The 21,898-nt window shown below is 35.5% G+C and overlaps 1 protein-coding gene across 1 annotated transcript; it reads right to left on the reverse strand.

The window, feature by feature from the left end:
• Positions 1–615: 615 nt before the first annotated feature.
• Positions 616–21,640, reverse strand: cnsta (consortin, connexin sorting protein a). Its single transcript, XM_052530486.1, has 11 exons — positions 21,486–21,640; positions 16,612–17,025; positions 14,653–14,795; positions 13,360–13,390; positions 12,942–13,028; positions 12,758–12,863; positions 11,368–11,389; positions 11,183–11,276; positions 8,320–8,822; positions 2,551–2,692; positions 616–2,457 (listed from the first exon to the last, which is right to left on the reverse strand). Exons 2-11 carry the CDS (start codon positions 16,940–16,942, stop codon positions 2,249–2,251), a joined length of 1,668 nt encoding a protein of 555 aa, XP_052386446.1. The 5' UTR covers positions 16,943–17,025; positions 21,486–21,640; the 3' UTR covers positions 616–2,248.
• Positions 21,641–21,898: the final 258 nt, after the last annotated feature.

Below are 21,898 nucleotides of genomic sequence, written 5' to 3' on the forward strand. Positions count from 1 at the left end.
CATACATTACATCCAGAACACAACCGTCACATCATCTTGTTTTTGATTGGTCTACTCTGTTTGTGGGCGGAACGGGGTTTGGGATAAGAAGATTCTCCTTAGGATTACAGTATGATGTTTGTGATTTTATGAAACAACGATTTTAACGTACTGGTGCATTTTTTATTATTTTGTAATTTATAATTAGTAAATTAACTTTAATATAATACAAAAGTTAATAGACTCAAATATACACATTCTTTTTATTGTTAATGTTGTTCTACATTATATTTACAAGATTCTTAGAATTGCAGTAAAATATTTGTTATATATTTGAATTATTATTGTATTTTTAAACATGATTAATATATGTATAGTACATTAACATTATTAACACATGTAACATTAATTACATAATTATTATTGTCATATTTTGTTAATTTATGTGTCTTGTTAGTAGACTTTTATGTAGACAAATAATTTAGTCAATTCACAACCCATTTTGGTCTGTAATGAGACATTTTGCCAGGATATTCAATGAGAGAAATAGTCATTAAAAATAATTTTAATGAATATTTTTTATTTTTATTTTAAAAATTGAGGGCCTGAACTTCAATCAAAATAATACAGAGGCTCCTTGGTCCCAACAATAAGATTTATTCACCAGCTGGTTTTGGTCAGACATCTCATTGCATTTGGAGACAATAACTAAACAAATCTGAATCATACAATTAGGAAATACAGCAATCATCACATGATAGATACACAATCAAAATGATGTTAAACAAATATATAAGTTCGATTTGTCTCTGTACACACAGTAAAAGAGAGTGCATGCACAAGAACATATGATTCTAAAAGACTTTGCATTAAATAAATACTGAAAAATCACACAATAAAGACATTTAACTGTCATCTGAACCAGCCAGACAACATACAAAATAGAAAACAGAGAACACGAAATAAACGTTTACAGTTCTCGCCAAGTACGTCAATGCACTTGAGCAGAGCACAGCAAACTGACATCTATGTGTTAAATCTACATGTTCATTTAACTTCATTTACTGCAGACTTATGTTGACATTACCAAAGAAAGACTGTGCTTCAGAAGGAAACAGAAAAGATGTCAAGACACTGATTCTGTAGAATAAACACAGGATGCACTTATGACAATAACCAAAAATATCCAACTTATTTAACACTGGAGACCATGTTATTTTAACAAAAAGAAAAAATGGATTTGAACACCATGATTGCAATAACTGTTAAGATTATTAACAAGAGACATGCCTGAGCAAATTATATTCATATCATATGACGTTCTTGTTCTAGAACCAATTTCGTCTTAAAAAGCTCCCATTGCTAAATAGTTTCATACTGGAGGGCAAAACAAATCATGGTTAGCATAGATACCAATTTCCTTTCTATGGGGAAAATGAAAAAGGCTATTTAATATAATTTTTTTTTTTAAATATAAAAATGTAATAGACACACACTAATAAAGATCTGAACTTTTATATTTTTTTCTACATAGAATTTGTACTTTAAAATTACAAGTTTAGAGATTTATGTCATAAAATCACGGTTATCATTTTTTATTAGTAATGATAATCATTAATAGTTATAATAATTACATTAGCAACAAAATAAATTCAATCTGATGGATGATACAAAACACTGTCAACTATATGTACAGAATCTGAATCTACAGTGATTTCATTTTTTAATAATGATCACAATGTTGCGGATTCTACTGAATAATTATTTTTGTCTTCCTGTATTAATACATTGGTAACTATGATAACCGAGATTTGCCTCTCTGCTGACTGTATCTATATATCTATTGTTTCTCAATATACATGTATTGCTTTCCTGTCCCTATAAACATCTTTCCGTAAGTCCAAACCCACCACAGGAAAATGCTACGTCCAGGCTACAGATGATTATGTCCATTATTATATCTTCAGTACCAAGAAGGTCATTCAATTTTCGAATAAATAAAAGACAAAACTCTGTCAACCAAGTGATATTAAGATTTTAAATTTAAGACTTTAAAAATGAAGTCAAATGAGGTTCAGTTGACGGCAGTAAACAGTGGGCTACTTGAGTCAAAAACTGGCCTTCCAGGGGCTGGGACGTCACCTCGAGGACCCGTTTAGGCATCATCCGTGACAGCGTGAGCCAGCAAAGGTCTTTGAATGAGGATATCTCAGCATTAAAGATCTTGGAGGTTACAGAGATGGAGATGAAAAGCAGTCGTCCTGTCCTGCTATGAGCTTGGGGACAGCCAGTGTTTGAGCTCATCCATGCCCCTCTGCATCTGTCCCACGTAGAAGTCCATGTTATGGGAAAAGTCTGTGCACACACTGGACTGGGCATCTCCGAAAGTGCAGTAGAGCGCAGTCCCGCCCACACTGATCACCACGGTAGCCAAGCACAACAAGAGGAGGAGCACCCAGGAGTCTCCGCCCACATCATCTGCATATTGGGTATAAGCAAATCAGAATCAGAACGTGGTCAATGTGTGAATACTGCAAAAATGAGATTGCAGAATACAACAGCGGTTCTTACCGTGGTCCAGGCCTTCGTCAGGCTCTCGGAAACGGACCTTTCGTTTAGAGACCGGTTTAGGGGCAGCAGGGACAGAGCTGGTAGCTCCTTCCAGAGAGACTTTTCTCTTCAAGATAGACACAAGACCAGCAGCTGGAGTGATCTGAAAGACAGCGGGCAGGTTACTGAGATAGATCACTGGATTCAAAAGCTCATAATGTCTCCCAAAAAATGAGGAAGTGCTTTGCACTGACATACTTTGTCCACTAGATGTCATTATGAGCTGAGGTGGCAGGTAATGCATCAGTTTAAATAACATTCTAGTGGTGAAATGGTAAACCTTGTAAGATTCAGCTACAAAAATGGGAATCTATTGCTTTTGAATATTAAAGAACAAGGTCGTTTATGATTCGATGGCCTGGATATAAGCTTCAGTACGTGAAGTAGTGTTTTATTACATTTTGTGGAATTTTTAACAAAAAAGCTCCTCAATTATTTTCAACTTTCAGACCATTTAAATAAATGCTTTTAAATTGTTATGCATTTATTATATGCTACATTATAAATAACTATTACAATAAATATAAAAACTAATCCTACATGCAAATGTAGAATTTAGAATGTTAACATTTCTATTTAAGATTTCATATTTATTTGTTAATATGTATATGAGAAGAGAATATTTTAGCGTGCTTAGTTTTGTAAATCAGGTTAATTGTTGTTAACTGATTCTAAAATAAAAACCCTGAAAAAACATTTTTGTTACTTTAAAATAACGGTCAACTGAAATAAAATACATAAAGCTAAAACTTATTTGATTCCAGCTAGTTGCCAAGGAAGCATGTAAAACTGACAAATTATACATAAATATAAAAAACAAGAAAAACCTAAAAAATAAATAATTACTACATTTTACAAAAATTCAGATGAAAGCAGAACAAAGTCTAATTCAAAAGATTAACAAAAACTATAATAGTATCAATTCTGAAATAATACCAGTGTAAATCTGTAAAAATAGGAATGTTTTTGTTGCTAAATACAAAAAAAAAAATTATAATTTCAGAACCATACATTATCAGAATTCATTATTTAAAATAAACAAAATGTTTAAAAAAAAAAAAAAACTGTATACACAAGATAGCTCATAATAAATCTGTATTATCTTGAGTAAGCATTGTCATAAATTATGTACATGAGAATGAATGTATTAGAGACAGTCAGGAAAGAGTCAGTCACATTACATCACCAGCAACCAAGGAATGGAAAAGGTCACAGAGAGGTCAAACTACCAAAGACCTTAGCACTGAGAAGTGAGAATGAGTGGACATTCTGAAGATCTGCCGCCCTCTGACCAATCAATACTCACTCCCATGAATAAATCTGAATATTAATGACATGAGTGAGGCTGCATAGTGTTGTTATTGTTAACTTTAACTGAAACAATTAAAAATCATTTTTGAATCGAAATAAGCTGAAATTAAATATCAATGAATGAAAACTTAAATATAAATGGAAAGAATGAAATGAAATGTGTAAGCTAAAGTAAATAAAAATAAAGCTAATGCGCTATATATATATATATATATATATATATATATATATATATATATATATATATATATATATATATATATATAATTACATTATACATAACTAATAACATTTATAAAAACCACATAACAAAATTACTTAAAATTAAAAAAGGTAGAGTCACTAAGTAAGCAATAAAGGAAGGAAATCTCTTAAAATCATAAGAGAGGAATAATTACATTGACACCATTAGTTTGTGATCTTAAGGGTTATTTTAAGAGGATTATTTTTCAATAAAAAACAACACTCTTGGTGTCCACTCATTTCATCCTGAGAGCTTCCATATTTGGCAAGATCTGTTTCAGTGAAAACAAATGTTTCGAGCACTTCAATTATAGTTCTCTATTTTTACTCCATCTCAGTTACATTTATCAGAAGAGACCAAAGCCAAACATTTTTTAAAACCTGTAGAAAGGCTCGATTCCACAGAGATTTTAAAAGCAGGAGAGCAGACCTCACTGTACAACTAAACACTGTATAAAATGTCCAAAATAAAACTACTAAAGCAATAAGGCACATGAAGATATGTTGTTACCACGGTTAAGTGTGTTGTTAGGCGGAGAGTGTGTCAAATAAACCATGTTCATCTCTAATCAGATTTTAGCAATGGAACAGTTTCATTAAAATGCTTAAATACATTGATATAACATGAAGTAGAGGTTGGTGAGGTAATTGTTCCTAATTTTATTTGGGGAAATATATGTTCCAATGTGTTCCTGAAAACCAGCAACAGCAAAACAGTCCACTTAAGGGTTAGATGTTAAACTCTGTTTTGCTTTAAATCTATAATAAAATAACTTTTTTTTGGGAAGTACAAAGCACATAAGCAGTGTGACAAAATGATAGGATAAAAAACAGATGCATTAATCGCTTGAGTAAATGACACAAGTAATTATGCTTCCAAACATACCACAATGTGGTGAGCTGATCATGAAGTGGGCCATTAACAGTCAGGAATCAACATAACAGCCCAAAATAACACATGCTTATCACTGCTGATGAAAGTTTCCAGCTCCTCAAATGCCCTCTGATGACGCTCTTATACAGAAGAACCTCACGTTTGATGAGTGTGGACTTAGTCAGTCAGGTAATGTTTACTATCTCTATGGTCATTCAGCATTTTTAGCCACAAAAGGCTGCAATTAACTCTTAATTATCTCTGAACAGACATGGAAGACATGATTCTGTACACATCTGAAAAAAAAAAAAAACATCGGCTCAGCAGTAGAGCTTCTGAATAAATTAGCTTCCACTGCTGCGTCATTACTGCAGAGATACTTGGAATTAAAGCTATTTGATCTGCTTGGTCAATGGACTGATACCCTAAATCATCATTTTAATTAGTTGTAGACTGATATTGGTTGACATTTTTGAGACACATATGCGCTCGCTCTCTCACACTCACTCACTCATTCTCGCCATCTCACACTCACTCTCGCTCTCTTTCACACTCATTCGCTCTCACACTCACGCTATCTCACTCGCTCGCTCTCACTCAACTCACTCTCACACTCACTAACTCTCTCTCACTCTCATTAACTCAGTCTCACACTCACTAACTCAGTCTCACACTCACTAACTCTCTCACTCAACTCACTTTCACACTCTAATTTTTTTATTATTCTATGAACAATTAAAAATTAAGTGGTGTGTGTGTCTGAGTGTAGGCGCATCACTGTTTTGTTGACTGCTCCCTCTTTTTATGACAGGCATCAATGTATCGTGCCACTAGTAAGATTCAGTCTTGTTTTTCACCGAATAAATATTGAAGTAGTGTTTTCTTGTTTAACGTTTTGAAGTAGGGCTGAACGATGTGTCGTTAAAGCATCGATATCGCGATCTACGAATCCACAATAGTCACATCGCAGGATGTGTGATGTAGGCTGTCGTAGTTGATCCGTTATTCATTAACTGTACGGGCCAGCTGCTCCCCGGCCCTTGACCAATGTGATTCGCGGATTAATTGCACATCTTAACCACAGAGTGAAAGTTTTGACAGGTCAGCGAGAGAGAGAGTGCGAGCGAGAGAGCGTGAGAGAGAGAGAGCGAGCCCCGGCTGCACGCTCACCATCTTCAAACAACACGAGCGCTGTCTTGCTCTCTCTCCCTTGCGCATATTAATCAATTGACACGATGGTGTCATAATCATTTAAAATGAGAAAGTAAATCTGCTCACCCCATTTTTGTTTGTAAGAAAAAATTTGATTAGATTTCATATCGCAATATATATCGCAGAAAAATAAAATATTGCAATGTCATTTTTTCCCAATATCGTGCAGCCCTATTTTGAAGTCAGGGCAAAGTACTTCAAATTTGTGATAAAAAGTCTTTCTAATGTCTTGATAGATAGGGCAGCTGCTGAGGAAGTGTTGCTTTGTCTCCACTTCCCCATGATTACAGTAAGGGCAGATGCGGCTGTCTCTGGGCAGCCAGTGCTGTCGATATCTGCCTGTCTCTAAATTAAGACAAATGACGAGGTACAGACTGAGCAGTCAAACTCTGACTATACAGTCTTTCACTGTACTCAGCTATTCTGCAGTTGTGTAATCTCTGTTTAGGGCCAAATAACATTTAAGTTTACTTTGTTTTTCTGTTGTTTCAGTCCAATAGGTTAGATAATTTTTGATTTGTAATTTGGCAATTTCACTCACTCACTCTTGTACATGTCTTGGTACGACTTCTTTATACAAAAAAAAAAAAAAAAAAAAAAAAATGAACAGACTCTAAACTTTTGAATATGCTTAAATTTACTGTATGCCTAAATATCTTACCGGATCTCGACAGTGCTGTAGAGAAGATGGTATATCATCTTCTGGCAGTGCTGAATATGTTCTGGGGAATTGAGTCTACTACAAATGAATGAACCAATAAATAATGAGCATTTGAATATTGCACTCTATAATACAAACATCTTTAGATTTTGGTTTTCCAGGTCAGTAGGTTATGTCTGGTTAAAAAGCTTTAAAATTTGGTCCTACTGAGCACAACTTAGTCTTCACATACACCATGTTTTCACAGTATGTTTCTGACATTTCCAAGAAATGTTCAAAAGTCAAACCATTTTAACTAGCTCAACAGACTGTACAGGCCGAAGGTCAAAATTGCCGTTATTGTGGATTTACAACTCTCATGCAACATCTGTTTTGGCAACTTGGAGAAGATAGTTTGAAAAATAATAGTAATAATTTCGGTATGGGCTGTCCACACAATGGGACCCCAACACGGTTCAGAATATACACAGGTTTGGAACAACATGTGCCTTACCTTTTATTTTTACCTTTTTTTTTCTGCTAAGATGCAATAAATCAAAACAGAGTAAGGACATTTAAAATGTCACAAATTAATTAGAATTTGGTTGTTTTATATTGACAGCAACAACTTACACAAGATGCTGCACTAAACACTAGTCATGAAATCAAGATCCCTCCGCTAAGAAATGGAATAGAGACATTTTTAAGATAGAGTTATTTTTTTTGGTAATCTTAACATGTGAAAGTTACCAGGGTTAAAATAAGGATTGGTAGGGATGGGCGTTATTCATACGGACCTTTTCACTGATGTAATGACGCAATTACGTGCACTTGCTAGCCTGTTCCATTTACGTGTTCTCCGAATGCTAAAGAGGAGTCTCGCCTAGCCTCTGAAGGAAGTGACTTGGAAGGACCAGTCCTGCCAAGGAAGTATCCTTGACATTGAGAAACGCCTTCTATGTTTGTTGGTGCATGCCAACACACACCACTTTTAATGGCTCTTTGGTGCTGATACTGTACCTCCAACAGCTACAGCAAGAGAACAGTAATGGTGGACCGCAGCTTCTCAATAAGGGCTGTGAATATGCTAATTGGGCAGAGAGTGTCACAAATGGGCAGGACTTTCACTTACTATGTCGTCATAGTAGTGAGAAACCTGGAACTGTTTGTGTATAGAGAGTGTTTATGAATTCTTGGGATTATAAAGCAATGAGTGGATGGATTTTTACCATTAGGCTGGTTGTTTCCAAACACTGCAGTTCCACAAAACTGTTCAAACACCTTATAAAAGTGATTTTAGCATTTTATGCCACCTTTAAGAGACTTACCTTAAAATCTAATATTACTAGAAATCAAACAAATTCTCAAAACAAAGCCTTGCCAAGCACCAAACAACAAATAAGACTCTGTCATTTGAATCAGAAATAAATTGAATGAAAATGTCACCCACCTCTTCCACCTGTATGCGTTTGGCCATGTCATCGAGCACGGACACGTTCAGAATATCCAGCGACTCCACTCCATTCCCACTCTCCTCTAGCTCCGACTCTAGTGTTATCTCTGGAACTTCCTGTTCCATAGAAACCTGCTTAGTGTGTGGGACGGGCTCCACCACATCCTGCCCCGTATCCACAGTGTCCCCTGTTCCCTCCATCACCACTCTGGGGCCATCAGTTTTTGTCTGAGGCGGCTGGGCCTCCGCATTGTCGGTTTGAGCTGCGTCCATTGGTGACTCGGGCTCTGGTGAGGCATCCCTGTGGGAAGCTGCCCCACTCACGCCCTTCTCTTCTGCTCCTGCATCCTCACAGGCCGGAGAGGAGGAGCTGTCTGTGGAGGGGGAGGGGTCATGTTTGTGTTCGCTCTGGTGGGATTGTTGGGCAGCGCTGCTACAATTGTCAGGCTGGATGACTTCCTGTTGTAACTCACATGTACTCTGATCCTCCATAACCTTCCCTGTTTTAGATGGAAAGAGAGGAGACAGTTTGTTCTTGCGTGCCTAGCACACTGCACAGAATGTACTGTACTATACACTGCCTGCTTTTTGTTAAAATAATCTGTGAAACCCTTCAAACAAAACATTCCATATTGTCACTTTACTATATTAAATTTAGCAAGTGGCACCCAGTTATCATCTCAGAAATACATGGTTATTTAGCAGTTTTATTAACGTACTATTGAAAGTTAATATAAAAAATAAAATTTTTACATCAAATAATAAAATGTGTGTGTATATATATTTTTTCAGTTTAAATAAAGGAAAAGTTTCTCCCACATTTAAAGTAAAATCAAGAAAATAAAAATATCTTAATTTTAATGTTCAATTTATAATGTAAAATATTTAACTTTAATAAAATGTTTCATATAAAATTACACAATTTTACTATTTTATTATTAAGTATTAAAGGTTTAATAGTTGTAATATAATTACTAGAATTGTGAATACTGCTATTAACACACACACACACACACACACACACACACGTTTAAATTTACAATACAAATTTTAATTTAGTTTTTATTAACAATACAATTGCCCCCAACATTATAGTTTCATGTAATGAAAGTTAAAGTAATTCAATTAAATATAATACAATAGACTTTATTTAACGTTACTTATTGTTAACAATTTTTTTTTAATTAAAATAAATTCATATTGAATAACTTAAGTATAAGTAAATAATAAAAAAAAACAATTAATAAAATACAAGGGGAACATAAAATTAGATAAATTAATGCATCTATTTATATATTTTATGTAAATTCATGGATTTAATTTTGGTAGAAAAATCAGTCATTCAATTTTATTAACAACTCACTTTTGCCAGTATGGGAAACATATTTAAAAATTTGCTAATATTCCTGATTTCACCTGTTTAATGTATATTCTAGATAAAAAGTTGATTTATTTTTAACAGGCCAAATGACCTTTTATAATATAGGCCATTTTATAATTAAAAGCCATAACATTAAAATCATAGCTATAAATACATTTATATAATTTGTATTGGCCTAAATATTCTTTCTCAGTGCGTGCCTAACAAAATGTTTCTTATCTTTAGAATGACTTTTTGAAAAATTTATAAGCATTCAAACCAGCTCAAAGGCACCTTGATATCTTACAGAGGGCATGATATTATGATGAAAGTTTGGATCAGAATTTTGCACGAACAAGCAGTTCGAGTGAATGCAATCAATCTTTAACTTATGTGTCTAGGAGGGTAACAGCACAGGGTGAGATGCAGCTTCTGCAGGAGTCCCGGACATGCTCCAGAACAGGTGGCTGGACAGCGGCTTTTGCAAGAGTGAGAAAATGTGTATGTGTGTGTGTGTGTGCTGCCATGCCTGGTGTGTAAAAATGAAACCGGGTCAGGGAACTCAATGCAAGTAACACTGTGTTCAGGTAACATACCCCAGCACCACATCAGCTGTGAGAGCTAGTGAGAAAGAGAGTCTCATCAATAAAGCATGATCTGGAGGGACAGGAGGGAACTCTAACTCTGTGTGTGCATGTGTGTATACACAATTGATTTAGGGGACATGGGGTTTGCCTCGTCCACAGATAAAGGAATGTTTCTCAAATGGAAGCTGTAAGGTTTAATCTAAACAGACTGTAAACTAGGTGCAAACAACTTATATTAAAATATAAAATTTAAATGTTATAAAATTAAAACTATTTACATTCATGATAAATGTGAATTAGTTTTATTTGGCACGATTCAATGCAATTATTTAACATTATACATTAAGATATTAAAATATTACAAATATATATACAAAAGCATTGAAATGCCAAAAGTTTCAATGACAAAATTAAGTTTTCAAAATGTATCATAGAACTCACTCACTAAAAGTTGAAGTCAGGATTAAGCATTAAAATAATATCAACTAAATTATTATGAATCATATGAAAATCAGCTGGGAATTGAATATAGGCTCAGAGGAAACCAGGAATCTTGTCTTTGAGGCAGTTTGTGAGAAATTGGTACATTGCAAAACAGGGACTATTTTTGGAATCGGCGCCCCAAAATTAGTAAGAAACAAGTATTGGATTTCCTTCAGTAAACATGATACAGGCCGGCGTTATTTCACACCGAATAAACACACATAAATACACACATCACATTACTGAAATTTATCAGATGGTAGGAAGATTCCTCCTTTATGTTAATAATAATTAGCCTGTTAAATTGAAATAAAAAGCTCTAATAAATATATCTAGTACAGATAAAGTATCAAGTCTAAGATGATGTGTTTTCCTGCAGTTGTTGGTCTATATCAGGTGGTCTGGCCTGTCATTGGAGAAAAAAACTCACCTGAGCTGCATGAAAGCTCTTGTGTGTTCAGGCTGTGCTCTCCTCCCTGTGTTTCTCTGATCACACTGTTCCTTTGCACTTTGGACAGCTCACACTATGAACGCACACAGACGACAACGACTTTCACCCTCTGGTCTTTAAACATTATCGTACAGACAAAGGTAAACATCAAAGAGGCGTCTCACCTTCTCAGCGCTCCATGCAGGTCTGAAAAAAGACGAGAAACAGTGAAGTGTCAGTCAAAATCATCTTAAGGAGCTGTAGTATCTGTATTTTTTTCCCCTTGCTCCATCTCTCTCGTAGCGGGACGATGTGCATAAAAGGGGACTCAAATCTAAGGTTGCTCTGCTCAGCGGGAATCTAATATTAGCGCGGCACATTTCCCATACTGAAACTCTAGCGTTTGTCTCCAATTGCTGAAAGCACAGCAACGGGCCATTTGCTTAAACCATAACAGGACTGCAAACTGCAGCCAGAGCGCAGAAAGGAGACACAGACGAGCTAAATTTAGGAGGGGAAAGATAGAAGCTCAGGTGTGGCTGTCGGTGAAAGTGTCTGGCCCGGACGAACGGGACAGAAAGACACAGCTTTTACCCCGTACTTAAATTGTGTAGTGGCTCGAAAGGTTAAACATTTACATGTACTCCATTTACAGCACTGCTAACATATTTTTACAGAGATCAAACTCCGTAGGACACCTGATCTAGGAGAATATATATTATAAAGAATGGAGAAAAACTTTCAGCGGAAACATTTAGAGAAGCAAAAAATGTATAAAATAAAACAGTGTTGATGTGAAATGTATGGCTGCCGCTGAACTAATTTGGCATGCAATAAAAATAAAATAAAATAGTGTTGATCAATTGTAGTGTGCAATTAAATAAAATAATGATTTAAAAAAGTAAATTAAAAAAAAAGAAAAAGATACTGTTGACCTGATATGTGTGGATGACCTGTAGTACGAAACAAAATTTAAAATTAAATGTAATATATATATATATATATATATATATATATATATATATATATATATATAACAATTGTTGACCTGACATGTGTGGCTGATCTATTGTAGAGTGCCATAAAATCAAATTATGATTTAAAAAAGTAAAATAAAAAATAAAAAATGTAATATTGTATTGTTGACCTGTTATGTGTGGCTGACCTAATGTAGAGATGATGAATAAAAAATTGAGTAGTAAATGAAGTATTAAAGAAATATTGTTTACTTGATCCATGTTTCTGAAATCATAAAGTGCACAGTGAAATTTTGTTTTAAATAATAATAATTAAAATAAATAAATAAAAATTAAAATAAAATACTGTTGACCTGATTTTGTAATATATATATAAACAAGTAAATAAAATAAAATTAGATTTTGTTGACCTAATCTGTGTGGCAAATTGGTTGCAAAATGCTAAAAAAAAAGGTGAATTAAAAATATGAAAAATACAATAAAATCGTGTTGACCTGATCTGTGTAGCTGAACTAAAGAAGCGTGCAGTAAAATGAGTAAAGTTGACCTGATCTGAGTGGCAGAACTAATGTAGCGTTCATGTGCCGTGTGCACTCACTGTCTGTGCGTTCTGCAGATGTGTCTCAGTTTCTCCAGGTGTTCAGCATCCAGGTCACGGTCTTCCCGACCGTCCTGACACTGGCCAACCAAACTCCATCTCCTCTCTGATCACAGAAAGATGAGGTTAAAAGGTGTTCTGTCAAGAACCAGCTCCAGGTAACGCTTTACCAGAATCCACTTACCCCACTGCTGCTGTAGAGCGGTGAGGTTAGACAGCAGACGTTCGTGATAGAGTCTCTCTAACTGTATGAACCCGACTGCTCTCTCGTCTGGAAAACGCTCTGGCTGAGGAAAATCTCCAGGAAGCGGAAAACCCCAGAGCACCAATGCACTTTACAACACCCAAACTAAAGAATGCAAGAGTGAAACACTATCATATAAGATGATGACCGGCTGCAGTAATGCACTGAATGTAATAAAATAATCCGCTCGAGATCCATAAACATTGCAGGCATCCCGATTACAGTTACAATAACAAAAACAATGGGGTATAAAATAGGAGCTATAATGGAACAAGCGTCAATACAACACCAAAGGCTGTTCCATTACACAGAGCTCTACATTTTAATAGAATTGAGAAAACAATAATATTAAGGATACAGTCCTCCTCACGCATATATGACTCTGCAATCTGTAAAGAAGAGAGTTTAGCCTGGAGTTATTGTTAAAAACATCATTAGGTGACACTGTACAATAACTCTAAATCATAATGTAATGTCATTAATTCATTTACATTTAAAAAGTGATTTAAGTATCGTATATGAATCTATACGGATCAGTTAAACATAATTGCTAATGACCTAATGGCAGTTATTATAAAGTGCTACCCATAAATATATAGATGATGCAACACCTAAAACATGCTGCATAAGGACTTTATTTAACAGATGTTTTATACCCGATAAACAGATCAGTTCACCTTACGCAGTAATTATTCTACACACACACGCACACACACACACGCACACACATATATGGGAGATCATACGTTTACATGATATCAATCTCTGAATGACCTACTTTTCCCGCTTACTATCAATAAATGGTCCGGGTGAGCTGAGGAAGGGGCTTTGAGTTCATGTCGGAGTATACACAGTGCACGTACGAAGTGACAAGAAAACCAGTTATCAAAGATTTGCTCCATTTAAAACCTCTCATAAGAACTAAATGCACAGGGGAATAAATGAGAGCAGCTCCATCTCTCCTCAGGATGAAACTAAACCAGCTGAGCATCTGAGAAAAGATGTTCTAATAAAACACGTTGAATAAGGTCAAGCTCAAATAAACATTTAATAGAGCTTTACCATTTAAGGTGCTAGTTATTCTGCTTCCTATCAGATTCCTCATGTGCTGCAATCAGTCAATGTTATCAGCACGGGCCAACAGCAACAACAGACTAACACAAGATTATTAATGAACAATGTGGAAGAGCACAGGAAAATTCATCTGGTGTTCTGGCTCATACATTATAGCGGAGTAATCAGAGGTTTGCACCATCTACTGGCAGTAAACAAGCTGCAGATGCCCCCTGGCACAGTAAATATAAGAGCTTTGTCAAAGCTGACTGAATATTTGGTTTAAAGGTCAGAAGTTTAGTCTGTTCAGTATGTCAAGCTGCAAGTTTTCAGTGCTTTGTTCAAAAGTTTTTTTGTTTTTGTTTTTAATACAATTTTCCAGCAACACATTTTTTTCTCAAATATAAATTCATCATATTAGAATGATTTCTGAAGGAACATGTGACACTGGGGACTGAAGTAATGATGCTGAAAATTCAGCAGTTAGCAGTTGTTCATCTCTCACATTTAAGAATGTTTAATTTAACACTCCATTTGAGCAATGACACACACACACACACACACACAGAGGAGATGATGTAGAACAGCAGTACGAGACCTGATGGAGGCACTGTGGCAGAAAAGGGTGGTCTCCCTGAGCCCCCAGCTCCTGGAGAGATGCCACCAGGGAGCGAGCGAAGCCCAGGGGTGATCCAGCATCGCCGTGAGGTGTCCCTTCAGGGCTCACGAGCCCCTCTGACACTGAAAACACAAATATGACATCCTCTTTGAGAAGTGTTGACACTGAAACTGTGTTATAGTAACACTAACTTTTACTAATAGACTTACACTTATGTGGTTCTGTGTCATTTTAGTATGGTTTATACACTTTGAGTTTTTAATATTTTTAATATTTATTTTTATATTATAAGTTTTCATCTTAATTTGAGTTTACTTTTTATATGTTTTTCACATATTACTGTTTAGGTGTAATAATTCTGATTGTATTCTGGGTTTATTTTTTACGTATTTTCCATTTATTTATTTACTATTTAATTGCTTGCTTCCACTGATTTCATTTTGTTGCGATGGGAACATTTCTAATTTTCGTTTAGCTTATCTATCTGATACTTATATTTGATCATATTTCAGTTTATTTCAATTAACAAAACTTTTTTTAATAGTGTTAGTTAACGGTAATAATAACCCTGATGTGGTTATCCAAGACGCATGTAGTATATATAGTAGGCACCTAAATGCTCCAAAAATGTAATTGAGGTTACACCCAGTGTTTGTACATCAACAGATATCGCTCTAGTTGTTGGCCCTTATTATTCATGCCAATCAAACCTGTCTGAAAGTTGCACGACAACAATGAGATGCAGTCACTGGCTCAACAGAAACAAAAGTCTAGCACTATTACTCAGGGTTTCTGAATCCTGACTGACAACAGAAACACTGCTCCACCCTCAGCCTGATCAAGCCAATGATGAATGACAAAGAAATCTGTCCATGTCATTCAGGATGACACCGTTTGGACTGGGCTGTGCCACAGAAACCATTCAATGTCCAAGAAACATTCAATATTAGACATTTTTACGAAAACCACTTGATTTGCATTTAAAAACACTAAGCATCATTTATGATGTATTAATGAAATATATGGGTATACTCAATATCTGATTGATTTATTACTAGCCTAATTCTCAGAATATCTTGTAACAATTCAGTGGCATGGATTTCACAATCTTTGGCAGATGACAAGCTCTCCCTCAGAAATTCTCTTTAGAATCTAACTGAAAAAACCTGCACGGTGTAACTGCTGATTGGTTTCTGTGCAAGAACCATTGCCGTACATTCACACACATACACACACACATGCTCGGAGTCTGACACATGCTCATGGGATTTCACTTTGAATGCTTCCAGGTCAACATGTCTCGCAGATCCGTGTGAACAGGGAACATTTTGACAATGATGTTTATTCATGAAACTTACAAAAAAAAATTCTAAGTACCGTATTTTTCAGACTATAAGTCGCACCTGAGTATAAGTCGCATCAGTCCAAAAATACGTCATGACGAGGAAAAAAACATAAGTCGCATTCATTTAGAACCAAGAACCAAGAGAAAACATTACCGTCTACAGCCATAAGAGGGCGCTCTGTGCTGTTCAGTGTAGACTACAGAAGAACTGAGCAGTATAGAGCGCCCTCTCGCGGCTGGTGACGGTAATGTTTTCTATTGGTTCATTTCTCTCGGTTCATGTCAAATTAATTTTGATAAATAAGTTGCACCTGACTATAAGTCGCAGGACCAGACAAACTATGAAAAAAGTGCGACTTATAGTCGGGAAAATACGGTAAAAACTTTTCAGTTTTTAGGACAGTGTTGAGTGTAGTTTTAGTTTACAGCAACAAACTATATATGTCTTTGGACAGATCATGTGACACTCTATTAAATGATACTGAACTGACGGGTACCTTTAGAGCCTGGTTTCCACCAACCGCTAAACCACACACACACACAGAGGATGATCAGTTTGTATTTCAAACTGCGGTCTGTAAGTTGTCTGTTACCTGTGGGACTGGGGCTGGGAGTCGGTGAGTCTCGGATGTGTCCGTCCAGCTCTGGAGAGTACGCACCACTGTTTCTATCCACCTCTTCCTCTTCCTCGTCCTCCACCTTGGAGCTATCATAATCTTCATCATCACCGTTGTTGTTAGTGTTATCCTGTCGGAGGGGCCTCTGTCCACCTCGGGGCCCCTGTTCGACCTCCTCCGCTTCCTCTACCAGTCGGTTCTGGTTCTCGTCTGGGCTGCGGCTGGAGTCCGAGTCATTTAGGAGGTCGGGGTCAGTTCCTCCTCCCCGCCTCACTGGGCCATCGCTCTGCCACGGTCCGTCGTCCATGAGGTCCCGCTGATAGAGGGCATGAAGATCCACTCGAACCCCTGCAGGCCTCTCAGCCGATCAACAGCGCTCCCGCCCGGCCGCTGGAGAGCAGATCAGAGGGACACATTAACGGCCGTCAGCCATCACGAAAAGTAAAGAGCACGCTGGCCTTTAAGAGAACTGACTCATAGTTTACCCATAATTCCACTTCAAGTTGGCTGAATGCAGTGCATGAATCAAAACACTTGAGATTTCTCCATTTGTCTGTTTAGTTTTGCATTTGTTCAAAGCTGTATTAATCTGAGGCCAAATGCAGAATAGGTTTTGGTATAATTTCAAACAATAACATTAGAATTAATATTTAAAAAAGGAATTCAAAAAATGGTTTTAATAAACATAAATATAAATAATAGATTTTGTTTTAATTATATTTATAAAATGTTCATAATAGTTGTTTTAAAAGAAGCACCACTGAACTTTGACCAAGGTTACATTACATTTAAAATGTTTAATGCAATAAGAAGTGAAATACTGTAATAGTAGAAATAATCAGGGATTATCTTACTAAATTAAAGGAAGAATGATGGTAAATTAATGTTATTTTACCAGTATAACAATACTTAAAATAAGCAGCAATATTATCTTATTAAATTTTAACATATGACTTGATGAAGTGATGAAACAAATGAATCACTGAAATGAATATTCATTCACTGAAAAAGGTTGAATCCATTCAAACAAAAACGCAATTTGAAAAACCAAACCCAGTCTTAAAAAAAAAAAAAAAAAAAAAAAAAAGAAAGTAAACATTTGGGTTGTGACTAAAAAAAAAACCCCAGAAACAATTAAACAGAAACAGCAATAAAAAACAGAAAATAATGTAAAATTGCAAAATGAATAAAATATCATGGTCTTAAGAATAAATATTAATGCACAGATGTCACCACCAATCTGCTGTCCTGTGTCCCTTTAGTCTCCCGTAAATAAACTGAAGTAAGAAATGCTCTGAAGTCTATATGCTCTCTCTCTCTCGGACTGTTTGGTTCCTCTGAATAGTGAAATCACACACCATGAGTTTCCATAATAGTCCCCATTGGGTTGTTTTAGAAGGAAGAACATCATGCTTATTAACACACCGTCTCAGGACAGAGCTTATGCAATATCATACAGCATCTTACAGATCTTAAAGCAGACTGGCTGTTTGTTTATCACCTGCTCACGGGGATTCTGGAGCTGCAGTTTGAATAAATGAATGAATACTACGATGCTTATAGGTCACTGCACATGATGATAATGCTTACGGCAGTTCAATGTGCATTAAACAACAAACTGAGCTGAATCCAGTCTTATTGTAAACTAAAACTATAAAATATCCCTTCTTTTAAATGAAGTCTGGAAAAAATACTAGGTGTAAAAAAAAAAAAGAATAATAAAAGAATATTATATATATATATATATATATATATATATATATATATATATATATATATATATATATATATATATATATATATATATATATATATGAAAGAAAGAAAAACAAATATGTACAAAAAAAAACTAATAAAATCACATTAAAATGAAAACTGAATAATTAAAATAAATGCTACTGAAATAATTGGTACAGAATTTCCTTTGAAACTATTTTCACTAGTACATTAATTCAAAACACAGTAACTGTAAATACTACTAAAATATCACTGGCTAATTCTAAAAGAATCGTTTCCATTCCTGCTTTTTAACAATCTTTTCCTTTCTCGATCAAGTTAATTTTGTGAGCTGCCCTCAAACTAATGCAATAGGAGTCATCAATCATTTTAGTCCCTTTTTGGGAGCATACTAGCTCATATATGATGACTTTAAAAGCTAATAGACATGGACTAAAAACCATAAACAGTTTCACTGTATTAACTTACATTCTTTATATACAGTAGATTCTAGATGGCTCTAGAAGTGTGGACTGACTCACAGCAGACCTCAGGCGTTCATTCGCTTTTCTCACAACATAGTGACTCAGTGAGCCAGGGACCATTGGGTCTGTGCCTGCGGTGTGACCACCTACACACACCAGACCACATCAACGAGAAGGGGCTTTTCTATCAGTTCTTAGTGACTAGAAGTGATAATAAATAGCCATTGGCTGGGCCTTGTGACAGATCAAAAAAAAATTATCAGAAGAATTTTATGTTTAATAGTTCACACTTTAAAGGGCACAGCCAGTATAACAAGAGGTCCGTCACTATATGGCAAGCAGAAATCCGTGTATGCGAGCTGCCATGTTCATTCATCCGCTTTCTTTTAAGAGAGGACTCATTAATAATAAAAGACAGCTGCACTCTCATTAGCTCCTTTAACAACATTAAAGCCTGTTTCAGGGGTTTATTCATCCTGAAAAACAAGCATGACTGGAGTAGCTAGACGCAAGTGTGTCCCACACACAGACAGCGTTCTTCAAAACCATGTGTGAAAGTTACATCAATCCTCCATTATGACTTAAAACTGAAAGTTTAACCAGAAGAAATACTGAAAATCCTTCCTAAATGTTTTAGATTTAAATTTACTAAAATAGTAACTGATTTTAATTGGTCGGTCATGGCAATAGAGCGCAGCAGTCGTGCTCCGGAATTAAAAAATACCATTCATTTTCTCCTTAAGGGAATGAATTTTGAACGATAGTTTAAAGACAGACATATTGTGAGCTAATCGATAGTATTTGCTTTTGTTGAAGCTGTCAGTCTGCATTATTTCCAACTTATTTATTTTTTAACAGCATTTTACTTGGTAAAAACTACATCAACCATGATTCTGCAGAGTAATATCCACCAATCAGAGAATCACAAGTAAATCACTCCGAAATAACAATTTAGCACCAAACAATACTCTTGAAGCTCTGTGAATTAAACACATATTTCTATGCATATTTTGCATTACACATAAATTAGAAAGTACATTAAATATTTAAATTAATAGTTTTATGTCTAAATTGTTTTTATTTTGGTAATGTCTGCAATATAAGTGAGCTGCACGCGGCACAGTTGACACAGGAATTGTCACTTGCACACTCATGCGCGCACACACACACACACACACACACACACAAGACCGCCTCACATACAGCTCACGAAATCAGGCTTGTGTTGTGTGTGAGCCACTGTGCAACAATTGCCCCATTGTAAAAAAACAAAAATGCACTGCATGATCAAACATTTAGGTGAGATGAAAAATGTCTAAAAAGTGCCACCCTCCATCCCTCAAATAACAAAAATCCCCCACATGAGTCACCTAAGAGAGGAGAGGAGACCAGCCCTACCCTCCCACCCCCCTTAAAAAAAATAAATAAATAAAATAATAAGTAGGTCTTTAATGAATGCCTGTAAAAACCCTGATTAGAGCATCTCTATGAATAAATTTACATGATAAAAAGAAGGCTTCAAAAAGATTAGTATCCTATTGAAAGATATTGCTTCCTGTGATCGGCTCCAAAAATCCTGATCGTATGCCCCTTATATAATATTACCTAAATGGTACATTTTAATACCTTAAAAAAAAAAAAAAAACTTAGTTTGGTTTTATTTTTTATTAACGCCTTATTTCATAAGGGCAATTTACATAAGAAACACAAGGACAGCACCATAATCCATAAAATTTAAAATGATGACATGAAACAGGAAACTTTTGTACCTTTTTTTTTTTTTAAATAAGACTACTGTCATTATTATAAAACACATTCCTGAAATGGTGTTCAGGGTAATGCTGCATCACCTTGAAATGGTTTATTTCATGATAATTACCAAGTGACTCTATATATTACTGTTTATTATTTAATAATAATAATAATAATGAATGATAATACAAGAAAAGCGCAGGCTGACAAAACTCAAAATGTGACCTTTGTGAGGGTTTGTGTGACCTATGGTGAGTCAATACATTGAAACGACATTCCTTACCTAGACTAATCATGATCTATTGCCCTGTATAGGAGCACAAAAGAAAGTTATTTAACACTTAACGAAGAAAACTACTTTCGCATAACATGCATTTCCCACGCTCCACGATGCAAAACAAATCAGACAAAACTCGTCCTTTCTGTTTTGACACTCATTCTTCAGCTCAAGTACCCATTCACTTTTAAATGCTATTTTCTATCACAGCATTTATGCTTAATCCAAGAGAGTTAAACACAGATCCTTCTGCTGCTGGACAAACAGATTTTGTTGTTATTATGTAATACAGTGTTTCAATCATCGTATATAAGCTATATATACACACGATTCTACGTGTATCAAAATATCACTCGCATTTATATTGAAAAACAGGGTTAATTTTCTGTGACACCCGCTTTCATAATTTCTTACATCACATTTGTCTAAACTGCAATCAGAAGTGTTTTTTTTTTTATTTTATCACATCAGGTGCCTGTGGTGCGGATAGAGCTGTTATTAATTCAAGCGCTAACATGCATAGCATCATAAGTGCATCAAGCCGTTATTTCAACAAACTGCACGTTTCATTTTGTTTTTCCTACACGGATATTGTTTAAAAAAAAGGAGGCAACACTTACTAAATCGATTGATAGCAAAGGTGGTTTGAATTCGGATGAACAGGCAACCGCGCTCTTCACTGTCGGCTGATGTATGTTTGTGTTTCTGCTGCACATCCAGTGCTTCCTGTGACTCATCCGGGTACTTCAGATGCTTGCGCAGCTCCTCCTCCCGCCCCTATCCGGGTACTTCAGCTGAAGGCCTTTATCTCATGAATATTAAGTGAGTAAAGCAGCTGTTCCGTAGGATTCTAAAGGTAAGATAATTAATATTCAAGACCCAAACGCAGCTCCGCCCGCTATCCTTCCGTGTACGACAGGAACATAGATTTGTATGCATTTATTTCTATATATATATCTCTAAGCGGGAATGTTTTTAATTAATTAATTAATTAAATTTTAATTTGGAAACAGTCACCCCTCCTAACATGATT

This window comes from Carassius gibelio, chromosome A17, assembly GCF_023724105.1.
Source record: "Carassius gibelio isolate Cgi1373 ecotype wild population from Czech Republic chromosome A17, carGib1.2-hapl.c, whole genome shotgun sequence".
Classification (NCBI taxonomy): Eukaryota; Metazoa; Chordata; class Actinopteri; order Cypriniformes; family Cyprinidae; genus Carassius; species Carassius gibelio.